Below are 14,078 nucleotides of genomic sequence, written 5' to 3'. Positions count from 1 at the left end.
GAGCACTCATGCGCGGCATTCCAAAGCGAGGTGAAAGAGAAGGACACCAGCTCCCCACCACTGCTAAACTGGAATGTGGCCTTGGTATCTCTCTGCTGTCATTAAATTAGGGGTGGCAGGGAGGTGTGACCTGAGCGGCACAAATAGCTCTGCCTGGAGGCTGGGCTTCCAGTCCCCCTCCTGCTCAGCCCACCTCCGGAATCCCGCCGCACTGAACCCCATTAACTTCTCCTCTCATTCACTCATTCTCTTAATTAAAGACACCCTAGTCAGCACCCACTACATGCCAGGCCATGGTCTAGGTGCTGGGGACAGGCTGGGGGTGAAACCAGATGCTTCCCAGAGTGTAGGTCCTGGCTGGAGGGAAGCAGGGTGGTCCCTGGAAGAGGATGCTCAGTACACAGGTGGTGACTAAAGACACAGCAGCCGTCAGCCACACGCTATTAACCTTCTAAATTAAGAACTCAGTTCCCCAGCCTCATGAGGCCCAATTCAAGTGCTTAAAAGTCACGCATGGCTAGTGCTGACCATCTGGGGAATGTGCCACACACAGGACACCTCTTCCATCGTAGGTGGTACTGGATGCGGTTGGAACAGTCAGGGAAACACATCTCTACTTCACGTGGGGCACGGAGGAAAAGCCTCCCTAACGAGACCTCAAAACAGGAATAGAACTTTCCACAGCCTGAGTCCCTCTTAGTGTAATGTAATCCTAAGGCTCTCAGCAGACCAGTTCTCAAAAGCTTTATACCAGCTCGGATTTACTGGCTGCTCTCAAGCTGCTGCCATCACTTACTGCCCCATACTAGGGACTGAAGTTACTGTCTGAGTGCTATTTAAACAGGCTGGATAACCAGGCAAGCTGCCTCCCAGTGCCTCGGAGCTAACCCTGTGGAGCAACGCGGACTCTAAGCGATACAGTTCACTCACCACGTCATATCTTAAATCCCAGCGCTCGCATGCACTCCTTGTGGGCCTCGATGAGATGGCCACAGTGCTCTTCTCCTTTCTCGATGATGCTGTAAGATAAGACGCACTAGTTACCTAGTAACTAACGGTAAGCACATGCGTGGAGCGTACATGGCAGGGCAGGAGAGCGGGGCCGAGCACACAGAATGCAGCTGAAGTTACGAGCAAATCTGCTATACCAAACAGCTTGGCTCCTTTGCTCTAGCTGTTCTTACGATAGGCCCACGCCCATAAAGATGCTCCACAGAACTAAGGTTCTGAGGTTTGTTTTTATTGTTGTTTGGGGAAGGTTCTAACTGGATGAAATAATTACACAGAGCAAACGACAGCTTTAGTCTATACCCAAGGAATAAACATTTCTTTAAAATGAAATAAACTGAATAAAATATTTACATGAAACGAAGGGAAGAGGGAAAAGCTTAACTTGTGGGCCTATTATCACAGAAATTAACTTCCTGCTTCTCCTTACATCCAAACACCCTTAAACCTATTTTTAATCATTAAACACCCGACAACATAAACATCCACAAGGATCTGGTAGCCGGGAGCCACAAGATGAATCCTACTCAAGGACTTAGCTTTGGAGTTCACCAAAGTCCATCAGCGAAGAGAAAGGAAGACAGTTCCAGCCAAGTTTTCAAAGCAGGAAGAAAATAAAAACTTGTAATGACCCACATTGTGCCCATCCATCAAAACAGCATCGGAAGTTAGGGCTCTGGCAGTGACATTAAGACCGTCTGCCATGCAAGGCCAAAGTGGCTGGCACTAAGGAAGAACAACCATTTCTCCTAGTGTTTGAGATCTCCAATGTGTAGCCAGGCAGCTGAAATCCACCCTTGAAAAAGTCGTCAGGGAAGGCGGGGACGGAGTGAGCTTACTCACACTAAGTAGAATCCTTCTTTGAAAGATTAAGGGACATTTCACTGATAAAATCTACAAAGTAACCCAAAGGCCCAGAATGCACTGGCACGTGCCTGAAACCATGTTTGGGAAGCTAAGGCAGGAGAATCCTGAGTAGGAGGCCAGCCTGGGCTACATGTCAAGACCCCGTCTCAAACGAAGTTGGGAAATAGGGAGGGTCTACTATTAAAATCCTTACCAGCAGATAAGGCAGACCGGGTGGGATGACGGGGAGTCCTGCATAGCAGAAACCCTACAGAAGTGCTGGACTCGGTCAACACACATGGGAGGCAGACATGGTAAGTACCCTGCTGAAGCTGGAGAATCGGGAGTCAAGGTCCACCTGTATTTCTAAGCTCTCAGCGTTTCCATAAGCAGGTATTACCACTGCAGGACCCTCAGCATCAGACCGCTCTTCAAATTCTCCACTTCCAGTAGGGCTTGCAAAGTGGTCACTCTCACTACACCAACGAATAATTTCTCTTTCGTCTATGTTTTTTTTTTTTTTTTTAAAAAAAAAACATTGTCTCACTCTGTTGCTCAGGCTAGATGAACTGTGGCAACCCTCCTGCCTCAGTCTCCCCGGTACTGAGATTACAGGCTCGAGCACCCGTACCTGTTTCTACTATTACTTCCTTACTTTGAAGGGAGAAATAGCTGGAGATGCATATTCACGTCACCTGAGGGCTCCTCATGAGATCCGCTCCAGAACTGAGACTTCATCAAAGTGAGAAAAACCAAACCTTTCGCGACTTGATAAACATTAATGTCACCTATACTGTAGACAGGCTTTTAAAATATGTATTTGCTTTTATTTCATGTGTATGGTTGTTTTGCCAACATGTTTGTCTGTACAGCCAGGTGTATGCAATGCTGGCAAATGCCGGCAAAAGTCAGGAGAGGCTGTCGTACTCCTCTGGGACTGGAGTTAAAGATGCTTGTTAGCTACCAGGTGGGTGTTGGGAATCGAAACCAGGTCCTCTGGACCGGCAACCAGCGCCCTTAAAACACAGAACCATCTCTCCAGCCCCAGACAGGCTGACTTTTAACCTTCGGCCTTTTAAAAGGGGACCCTTACAGAAATGTATCCTGTGTATCCTATTCGCGCACATTTTGAAAAAAATTTTCAGAAGTTACCTGAAATTTTTTTACTGTAACCTTGCTAAAGGTATCAGAGCTAGCGGTATAGTAATGGCTGGTAACAAACCTCCACATAGTTTAAGTTCCTTCAAGTCAAGTAGCATCTCTACGCACTTCTGTATATCTGGACCTAATACCTAAGAAGGTTAAATAACACTGCAGCAAGGAAGGAAGGACGAGAACCTTGGGAGCCAACCCGATCTCTTGCCCTCTCCCGTTACCCCTAACTGAGCCTGAGGTGCGCGCTCAGGGAACAGAGATGACTGCGAAACTATGGGTTCCCGTTACTCCGGAGGGCCAGGGGGCAGAGCGGAGGCGAGCGTGCGGAAGCCCGGCCGTCCCTCCCCGGCCGCGCACTGACCACGCATCGCGCGCCTTCTTGGTCTCCGGGCAGGCGCAGCATGGCTTCAGCGGCTTCTTCTCCTGAGCCTCAGGCGGGGCAGGGCTGGCGGCGGCCAGACCCGGCATCTTTCCAGCGAGACGCAGCAGCGAGCGCACACGCGCGAAGACCCCAAGCGGTGGCGATCGGCACCCACTTTCTCAGTCACGCTAAAGGAGAACAGGAAGTCCCGCCTCTCAGAACGGAAGCGAGCCTAAGCTGCGCGTGCGCGAAAGAAGCGAAAGGGCTTTGACCCAAGGGCACTTCTGCGCAGGCGCAAAGGTTAAAAGGTCACCCAGTGTTGCTTTTGAGATAATGGCAACATTTTTTTCTTTCTCTTTCCTCGCTGCAAACTGTCACGTGTGCGTACCCGTTCTCTTCTGTCCTTCAAATTCATGGCTTCTCTTTTTTCTTTACTAATTGTTATTGCATGCATATGTATAAATGTATACATATATATTCCTAAAGATAACTTGTTCGGTTCAGTATAATTCTACCTGTATGTACGTTTTAAGGATTGACCATTTGGCACCTGGGGAAGGCCCCCCTTTCCCATTCCCAGCTTTTCTCTGTTGCCTATAGTTTTTCCCATAGAGTTGAGGGTCTCAAGGACTTTTCTCCATCCGATTTGACATGCTCATTTCACCCAGAGTTTAAAAGTGTGCGTGGGCAGATCTTGCATAGGTGGAAGATGGGGAGAGAGTTGAGAGGCCTCTAACCCCCTCCCGTGGATGTTGAAACTATAGCTGAAGAAGGCAACATTACCTCTCTGAGCTCCTTAAGAGTGAAATTCAGTTCCTTTGAGTACCAGATCCTGGGGCATTTCATGACCTCCCGTCTTCCTGCCCTTACCCCTTCATGCTGTAGGGTCTGCAGATGTTGAAGGCAAAGGTCCCCTACCTCCTATTCCTCTCTGGCATATACATGAAGTCTTCAGCTAACAATTCATGACACAGCAGCTATGCGACTTTTTTGTCTAGTTTCAACTGTTCCCAACCCACCCCCCTATGTTGGGTACGTGAATAAAAAGTAAAACCCTTAGTGCTGCTCCACTCTAACTGTAGAGATGTTCACTTAGAACTGGGCACATGTTCCAGTAACTTCCTTAAACTAGCTGTTAGCTAATGGCGTGGGGCAGGTTATTTTTTTCAAATACAAGTATTTATAGGCAAGGAACTCCGCCCTAAGCTGCTCGACCCTGACTGGTCATTAAGCACTGGGATTACAAGTGTGTGCCATCCGTGCCTGAGTTGTGAGGCTTCCTGCATGCTGAGCAAACACTACCAACTGAGCTACGTCTCTTCAGTCTCCAGTTGGTTTTAGTATAAATTGTCCAATCATATATTTGTCACTCAAATAAAATTAAAAACTACTTTTTCCCCAGGTATTTCTTTAAATCCAAGTAGGAACAATATAATCTCCAGGATAATACCTTCCATGGATAGTGTTGAGTTTGAGAGTCATTTAATCCTCATAACAAACAGGTTCAGAAATGCATCTAATTTGTTCAGACTTCCATGGCTCCTGAGGTTCTATCTCTCCCAGTGTTCCGTGTACTATCCCAATGTATCTAAATGCAAAGTGACTTTCATTTTAAAACCACTGACCTGGATTTATTGTGCTACTGGCATTTTTTTTTTTTTTTGTAAACGAGCAAGGAAGAAAAAGAGAGAACTGGAAAATTTAGGGAATTATGAGGATTGAATTTGATACAAATTCCCAAAAGGGGGGAAAGGAGAAAAATTGAAACTTTTTTGTAACTGATAATTTTTCATCCCATTTTCCCCTTTGTGGAGGAAAGTTCCCGGAATGAACCCTGCCTCACTCTGGACGTCCTGAGAGGCTGATCAATTGACTCTAATGCTGTAGCGAGGATGGAATGTTGCTAGTCCACAACCAGCTTGTCTAGGAGCAACTTTTGCCCCCTTGGCTACCCTTGGTTGCCCCCTCCGGTACACGGCCTAATTCGTGTTAGGTAAACAAACAGACACTCTGGTTCCCACGAACCACAGGCTGAGAACACAATCAGATACTATTTGAGGCTATAGCTGAGATTTTCTCGCTTTCTTATGACCTATCTACTGTTTTTACCACTATATCTGGGAAGTGTATGATTTTCTTTGTTCCTTCACTGTAAAGCTGTGTGAGACTATTACCATAATAGAATGTGGAATTTGGGAGAATGTGAAACTTCCCAGACGATGGCCATTCATATTTGTCTCCAGAATAAACTATCCCTTGTCCCCTTTGATGCTTGAGTTGTATTTTTGTGTTGAATTTTTTAAGTGGAATTGATATGGACTGGTTCCCTGTATGGCCTCCTTAGCAGAGGCAGGCCCCACTCAAAGCGATCTCCTGCCTTTGCTTTCTTCAGATGGATCTATCTGAGGCTGGAATAAACCCTTGGCTGCCTCTCGAGCACCATGACCTATAACAGCTGCTTCTTTGAGGTGGAATAGTCTTCTTCTCGTGAACAAAATAAAGAGCATACTGGACACCATGGAACAAACTTATAAGCTCAGCCCTCAGAAGGCAGACACAGGAGGATGCAGAGCTTAAGGCCAGCCTGAGTTCTATACTGGGTTCAAGTCCAGCCTAGGTCTCAAAGCTTGATCATGTCTAAAAAATGAAATATCTCCATATAAAGTTGATTATTGTCTTCTCCAGATCTTTGAAGAATTTTGATGGGATTTTGATGGGGATTGCATTGAATCTATAGATTGCTTTTGGTAGAATTGCCATTTTTACTATGTTGATCCTCCCAATCCAAGAGCAAGGGAGGTCCTTCCATTTTCTGGTGTCCTCCTCTATTTCTTTCTTCAAAGACTTGAAGTTCTTGTCAAATAGATCTTTCACTTCCTTGGTCAGGGTTACCCCAAGATATTTTATGCTCTTTGTGGCTATCGTGAAAGGTGATGCTTCTGTGATTTCCCTCTCTGTTTCCTTATCCTTAGTGTATAGGAAGGCAACTGATTTTTTGGAGTTGATCTTGTATCCAGCCACGCTACTAAAGGTGTTTATCAGCTGTAGGAGTTCTTTGGTAGAATTTTTGGGGTCGCTTATGTATACTATCATGTCATCTGCAAATAACGAAAGCTTAACTTCTTCCTTTCCAATACGAATCCCCTTGATCCCCTTATGTTGTCTTATTGCTATTGCTAGAACTTCAAGCACTATATTGAAGAGGTATGGAGAGAGTGGACATCCTTGTCTTGTTCCTGATTTTAGTGGGATGGCTTTGAGTTTTTCTCCATTTAATTTAATGTTAGCTGTCGGTTTGCTGTAGATAGCTTTTATTATATTTAGGTATGACCCTTGTATCCCTATTCTCTCCAAGACCTTTATCATAAAGGGGTGTTGAATTTTGTCGAATGCTTTTTCCGCATCTAATGAAATGATCATATGGTTTTTTTCTTTCAGTCTATTTATATGGTGGATTACATTGATAGATTTGCGTATGTTGAACCAGCCCTGCATCTCTGGGATGAAGCCTACTTGATCATAATGGATAATTTTTCTGATGTGTTCTTGAATTCGGTTTGCCAGTATTTTATTGAGAATTTTTGCGTCGATATTCATGAGTGAGATAGGCCTGTAATTCTCTTTCTTGGTTGGGTCTTTGTGTGGTTTTGGTATCAGGGTAACTGTAGCTTCATAAAAGGAATTTGGCAATGACTTTTCTGTTTCTATATTGTGAAATACGTTAAGGAGTATAGGTATTAGCTCTTCTTGGAAGTTCTGGTAGAATTCTGCGTTGAACCCATCTGGTCCTGGGCTTTTTTTGGAAGGGAGATTTTTGATAACAGTTTCTAGTTCTTCGCGACTAACAGGTCTATTTAGATCATTCACCTGGTCTTGGTTTAGCTTTGGTATATGGTACTTATCTAAAAAAATGTCCATTTCTTTTGCATTTTCCAGTTTTGTGGCATACAGGCTTTTATAGTAAGATCTAATGATTCTCTGGATTTCCTCTGTGTCTGTGGTTATGTCCCCCCTTTCATTTCTGATTTTATTTATTTGCGTGTTCTCTCTCTGTTGTTTAGTTAGTTTGGATAGGGGTTTGTCGATCTTGTTGATTTTCTCCAAGAACCAACTTTTTGTTTCATTGATTCTTTGGACTGTTTTCTGTGTTTCTATTTTGTTGATTTCTGCCCTCAGTTTGATTATTTCCAGTCTTCTACTCCTTCTGGGCACCTCTGCTTCTTTTTTTTCTAAAGCTTTCAGGTGTGCCATTAAGTCCCCAATGTATGCTTTCTCTGTTTTCTTTAAGTGGGCACTTAGTGCTATGAACTTTCCTCTTAGCACTGCTTTCATCGTGTCCCATAGGTTTGAGTATGTTGTCTCTTTATTTTCATTAAATTCAAGGAAGACTTTAATTTCTTTCTTAATTTCTTCCTTGACCCAGGTGTGGTTCAGTAGTTGACTGTTCAGTTTCCATGAGTTTGTCGGCTTTCTGGGGGTAGCATAGTTGTTGCCATCTAACTTTAATCCGTGGTGATCTGATAAGACACAGGTGGACACTGATATTCTTTTGTATCTGTGGAGGTTTCCTTTGTTTCCGAGTATATGGTCAATTTTTGAGAAGGTTCCATGAGCTGCAGAGAAGAAGGTATATTCTTTCCTATTTGGGTGGAGTGTTCTGTAGATGTCTGTTAAGTCCATTTGCTTCATTACCTCCAATAATTCTCTTAATTCTCTATTAGGTTTCTGTCTGATTGACCTGTCCATTGGAGAGAGAGGTGTGTTGAAGTCTCCTACTATTAGTGTGTGTGGTTTTATGTCTGCCTTGAGTTTTAGAAATATTTCTTTTACATAAGTGGGTGCTTTTATATTAGGGGCATAGATATTCAGGATTGAGATGTCATCCTGATGAATTGTTCCTGTTATGAGTATAAAGTGTCCATCTCGATCTCTTCTGATTGATTTTAGTTTGAAGTCAGTTTTGTTGGAAATTAGTATGGCCACACCTGCTTTTTTGTTAGGACCATTTGCTTGAAAGACCTTTTCCCAACCTTTTACTCTGAGTAGATGCCTGTCTTTGTGGTTGAGATGTGTTTCTTGCAAACAGCAGAATGTTGGATCCTGTTTTCGTATCCAATCCCTTAGCCTGTGCCTTTTTATAGGTGAATTGAGACCATTAATATTAAGTGATATTAGTGACCAGTGGTTGTTTACTCCGGTTATTCTTACTGTTTTCGGTAGTAGAGTTTGTGTGTGTCCCTTCTTTGAGTTGTACTGGTGAAGGTTCGCTAGATTCCTGAGTTATTGTAGTCAGTGTTGGCAATGTTGGATTCCTTGGGTTGCGATTTTCCTTCTATTACTTTCTGTAGCGCTGGATTTGTGGCTACGTATTGTTTAAATTTGTTCTTATCCTGGAATGTCTTGTTTTCTCCATTGATAGTGAATACTAGCTTGGCTGGGTATAGAAGTTTGGGTTTGCATCCATGGTCTCTTAGTTTTTGAAGAACCTCTATCCAGGACCTTCTGGCTTTCATGGTTTCCATAGAGAAGTCAGGTGTAAGTCTGATCGGTTTACCTTTATAAGTTACTTGGCCTTTTTCCTTTGCAGCTCTTAATATTCTTTCTTTAACCTGTATATTTTGTGTTTTGATTATTATATGGCGAGGGGATGCTTTTCTTTGATCCAGTCTGTTTGGTGTTCTGTATGCTTCTTGGATATTCAAAGGAATATCTTTCTTTATGTTGGGAAAGTTTTCTTCCATAATTTTGTTAAATATATTTTCTGGGCCTTTGAGCTGTAATTCTTCCCCTTCTTCTATTCCTATTATTCTCAGGTTTGGTCTTTTTATTGTGTCCCATATTTCCTGAATGTTTTGTGATGAGAATTTGTTGGCTTTGCTGTTTTCTTTGATCAGTGCGTTTATTTTCTCTATGGTGTCTTCAGAATCTGAGATTCTTTCTTCTATTTCTTGTATTCTATTGATTATGCTTGTTTCTGTAGGCTCTGCTCGTTGACCTAGATTTTCCGTATCCAGCTGGTCCCCAGTTTGTGTTTTCTTCCTTGCTTCCATTTCAGTTTTCAATTCTTGAACTGTTTCCATTACCTGTTTGTTCGTTTTTTCTTGGTTTCCCAGGGTCTCATGTACGTATTTACTCATTTCTTCAAACTTTTTGTTATACTTCTCATCCATATCTATAAGGGTGTTTTTTACATGTTGTTTAAGGGACTCTTGCTTTCATAAAGTCAATTTTTTTCCACTTCTTCTGTGTTAGGGTGTTCAAGTCCTTCTGTTGTAAGATCATTGGGTTCTGGTGTTTTCATCTTTTTTTTTTTTTTCAGATTATTGGGTGAATTTTTGCCTTGGCGCCTGCCCATCTCCTCCTATCAATGCTATCTAACCGGTCTTTTAAAACCGGATCACGTTTCTCTGCTGGCCAGAGGCTTCTCTTACTAATTGCCCTCGCTCTGTTTCCTGGCTCCTGCCAGGGGCCAAGAACCCTCTCACCCCTCAGAAGGGTCTTCAGGAACAGGACCAGGCTCCCCGTTTGCCAGAGACCTCACCAACCAAAGGCCTACCTCTTTGATTTAATTGTAGTGGGGCGATCTGCTCTAGGTGTTGCTCGCTGGTCCCTGCCGCCTGCATTGTCTGCCGCCGCACCAGTCCCCGCCGGTCCTGGCCGCCTGCGGCCTGCGTCACCCGCCGCCACCTGTGTTGCCCGCCTGCGTCGGTCCCCCTTTTTAGCTCTTGCATTGTTATTACTAAAATTACTAAATTAATATGCAACAAACTTGAAATGGTGAGTTGGGTAGGGTGGGATGGCCCCAAACAACAAATGGCTTCTACGAATGCAATGGCAGAGCCACTGGCATGATAGACAACAACTAAGATTTTTTTTTCTTTCTCCTTTTTTTTTTTTTTTTTTTTTTTTGAGACAGTGTTTCTCTGTGTAAGCTTGGCTGCCCTGGAACTCCCTCTGTAGACCAGGCTGGCCTTGTACTCAGAGATCCACCTGCCTCTGCCTCCCGAGTGCTGGGATTAAAGGCGTGCGCCACCACCCAGCATGAATTACTTTTTAAAGTTCTTCAGTGTTAAAGGTGTGTAGCCCTGTTCCATGCCTACCGTGCCGAAATTTGATGACTTCACCCAAGATGTGCAGCTGCTGTTAGTAGCGAACGAGCGCCACCATGTGTTGAGAGAGAAGAATTACAAGGCCTAAATTCTCAGTCTATTTAATGGCTAGCCTCTGGGTTGCTTACAGAACTAAGCAACTTTACATATTTGCATGTCTGCCTCGAAGGGAAAAAAAAGCTTTTCAATTTCCCTGGGGAAATATGTACTATACAACGTCCTCTGGCTTCTGAATCTCGAGAAGGTTAAGTTCCGACTTCATTTGCAAACCAGTTCATAAGTGGTGGGAGAAGCCATCGAGTCACTGGGCAACTGAGAGATGACCCTTATCATCACTGACAGCAGCAGCAGCAGCAGCACAGAGCGTTAAAGCATCTTGACACGTCTCCAGAATCCCCTTTTTCCCACGCGTGATGAGAAAATGCCATGTAGCCACACGTGTATTGAGTTGCTTCATATGAAGAGAATTCGTAATAAAGAGAAAAAATTTCCGCCCTGCCTTCTGCCTAAAGGGCAGCACCATCTCTATCGGCCAACATTGCTTCCCACACAAAGGGACAAGGACAGACAACGCCCCTGCTTTGCAAGACACAATGGAAATTAGCCCCTGTGGAGAGTTCAAACATGATCAAATCTTCCCTTTAACTGAATTTCATTAACAAGAACCCCTCCTCAGTGCTGAAGTTTCTTTTATACAACTACATCAAATGGCGAGACCCAGTTTCATGAAGGCCGTCCGTCCAGTCATTTACTGTTTACTGTGGACATAATGTTTGTGTCCCGCCCAAATGAAGCCCTAGTCTCCACTGTGGTAGTTAAGATCAATGACGTCACAGGATGCAGTCTCTACGAAGGGATTTGGACCCTTGAAGAAGAAACTGGTTACTCTCCCCCTCAATTATGTCATATGAGAATAGAACAGAACAAGAAGGTAGCCATGTGCCGGCCAGAAAGCCCCTCGGCCCTTATCAGAAACAAAACAGATTTGCACCTTCCTTATGTTAGACATTCTAGATCCCTTGTGAGAAATGAGCATCTGTTGTTTAACTCACGCATGCTTAACAAGCCATGGCACCAAGACATCCATGTAGCATTTTTAGCACAGCCTAACGGTAGCACACATTTGTCTCCTCGCCGTTTCTCTAGGTCAGGAGTCTGGGCGTAGCTTAAGGGTTTTTCCAGATTGCAATTTAAGACTGGTAGAGGCGACTGTTTTATCTGATCTTCCGGCGGGGATGAGTTTGTAGTCAGCCTCACCCCAGTTATTAGAGAAATTCCGTTTCTTGCTATTGTAGGGGGGAGGGCTTCAGCTTCTTTCTGGCTATCAGTCGGAGGCCATGTCAGTTCCTAGAAGCCATCTGCAAGTTCTTTGCAATGTAGGATTCCAAACATGGTCACTTGTTTCCTCAAAATCGCTTATGAAGAGAGAGCAAAATAAACACTAAAGGTCTCTGTAAAAGATCAATCACACAGCCGCTTATTTTCCACTGTGGCCTGTGGAGTCTTTTGGTTAAAGCAAGTCCTAACACTAGAGGTGTAGGTATGACCCAGGACAGAGGCCTGCCAAACTCAAACCCATGGGCACCCAGCCCAGGACAGTTATGAAGGCATCCCAATATGAACTTGCATGAACCATTGAATTCTTTTTTTCTTTTTCCTCCAATTTCTTATTTATTTATTTATTTATTTATTTATTTATTTATTTATTTATTAAAGATTTCTGTCTCTTCCCCACTGCCGCCTCCCATTTCCCTCCCCGAACGATTGAATTCTTAAAAAGTTTTTTATTAGTACTGTGTTTGTGATTTGGGGGAGGTGCTTGCTGTGGCCAGCAGGTGGAGGTCAGAGGACAACTTTGGGGAGTTGGTTCTCTCTGTCTACCTTTACATGAATTCTGGGGATCAGACTCAGATTGCCGGGCCTGGATTGTCCCTGCTAGCCAGCACCTTTGCCTGCAGAGGAACGTTAAGACTATCTTTTTTGCCTCAATTGTGAGTGGCTAGAGTGTGATCTTTATAGAGAGAAATGACAATGCCAGGTTGCATTGTCACAAGGCTGGACACGCCGACCAAAGCATCAACACCAAGGGGTGACCTTAGGAGTTTACCACAGGTTGGTTAGTTATTCGAAGATAAATGTAAGACACAGACTGTGTGGAATAGATCTAAAAATGGAGAAAAGTGTTGAATTATTACCTTAAGTTCCTGGCCTGGGAAAATGCCCCGATTTCTATAGTTGCGAGTCCATGAACCAAAATTCAGGGAAAAAAAGTTTCCAAAATATGTTCTAAAGTGAAATATTATTTTAGAAGCTGTAAAGTTTGAGCTAATTAGAATATCAGATATGTGGAAATGCATGCAACCATAGCAGCAGCACTAAAAAAAAAACCAAAGCATATGGTTCCAAACTCACAGAGATACAGCTGTCTCGGGTGGGATTAAAGACGTGCAATAGCAGCTCATTTCGCTGATTTGGATGCATAAAAAAATCTAGCATTGATCTTATAATATCATTGGAGTTCAGGAGAACCAAGTTGGTTTAAGAAAGCTTTTTAAATTACAAAATGCTAGAAACTCAGTGCTCTAGAACAAGACGAGGCTTAAAAACATCCCAAGAATAAATAACATCTTTGAGTCAACCATGTAAATGTGAATATGTGCTATATGCTTGAACAAAATAATTAGTATTAACATTGTTAGCTATGATGGTAGCATTTTTTTTTTAAATCTATAGCTTGGGCTAGAGTGTATCTCAGTAGGCGAGCGCTTGTAGCATGCGTGAGACCCTAAATTTAGTTTGCAACCACCAATAATGAATGAGCAAACAACGTCATTAATTTGAGACGCTGGTTACTTTTAAAGTAAAGTGATAAATGAATGAAATTTCTTTTAAAAAGAAGAATGTGTCGTGGGCAAAAGGTTCTGAGTATTCTCAAAAACTGACTTTTTTTTTTGCTTAGCAGAGCCTACTACGCATGCGCCGAATTGTCCACACCTGCTCTAACGCGAAGAGCAGCATCTGGGAGACAGATCTCCAATTACTGATGTTCTAGTTCACTCTGAAGCTGATATTATCTTGGTTACTGCCCCAAAGCCCAGCATTTAGGAGCTTGGATTCCTTGATCCTGCGAAAAGAGGCTCTCAGAAAAGTACCCAATTCTTCTAGAAGGTTACGAGACCTCCCAGGGATCGCCAAAAGAGACTGGTGGCAAGGGCTGTTACTAGCCAATGGTTCTTGGTTTTCTAGAGTAGCCCTTTCCCCAGCTTGTGCTCTAAACCCTAGCTGGGCGGGAGCGAGGTCGTCTGCCCCCTAGCTCTTCTTCCTAGCCCCACCTCCGTCCACATCAGCGTTTCCTTTCTCTTGCCTCCTTCCTTCCTTTCAGTTCCCAGCTCCTCAGGGAGCTCCACATCCTGCCAGGTGTGCCCACCGTGCACCCCCCCAAATCTACTTTGTCACTCCGTCCAGCCTCTTCAAATTGCCCATCTAGGTCCCGCCCCGCCCCCATCCCTCCCTGCCCCGCTGTCCCCCCCCTCTGAAACTCGCCCCGCCCCTTACCTCGCGTGTGCGTCTGAGGTTGCTATAGCTACGGTGTACTCAGC

At 43.9% G+C, this 14,078-nt stretch overlaps 1 protein-coding gene across 1 annotated transcript in view; it reads right to left on the bottom strand.

The window, feature by feature from the left end:
- Cox17 (cytochrome c oxidase copper chaperone COX17) overlaps nucleotides 1-3,592 on the bottom strand; it is a 5,992-nt gene extending 2,400 nt beyond the window's left edge. The window contains exons 1-2 of the mRNA XM_050149082.1: nucleotides 3,371-3,592; nucleotides 931-1,019 (exon numbers count right to left, since the gene is read on the bottom strand). Of these exons, the coding sequence (XP_050005039.1) occupies nucleotides 935-1,019; nucleotides 3,371-3,477 (192 nt within the window). The 5' untranslated portion in view covers nucleotides 3,478-3,592 and the 3' untranslated portion in view covers nucleotides 931-934. The remainder of the gene's footprint in view (nucleotides 1-930; nucleotides 1,020-3,370) is intronic.
- Nucleotides 3,593-14,078: the final 10,486 nt, after the last annotated feature.

This window comes from Alexandromys fortis, unplaced genomic scaffold (assembly GCF_014885135.2).
Source record: "Alexandromys fortis isolate MF-2015 unplaced genomic scaffold, M_Fortis_MF-2015_v1.1 scaffold_4, whole genome shotgun sequence".
Classification (NCBI taxonomy): Eukaryota; Metazoa; Chordata; class Mammalia; order Rodentia; family Cricetidae; genus Alexandromys; species Alexandromys fortis.
This window is presented reverse-complemented; position numbering and strand designations above follow the sequence as displayed.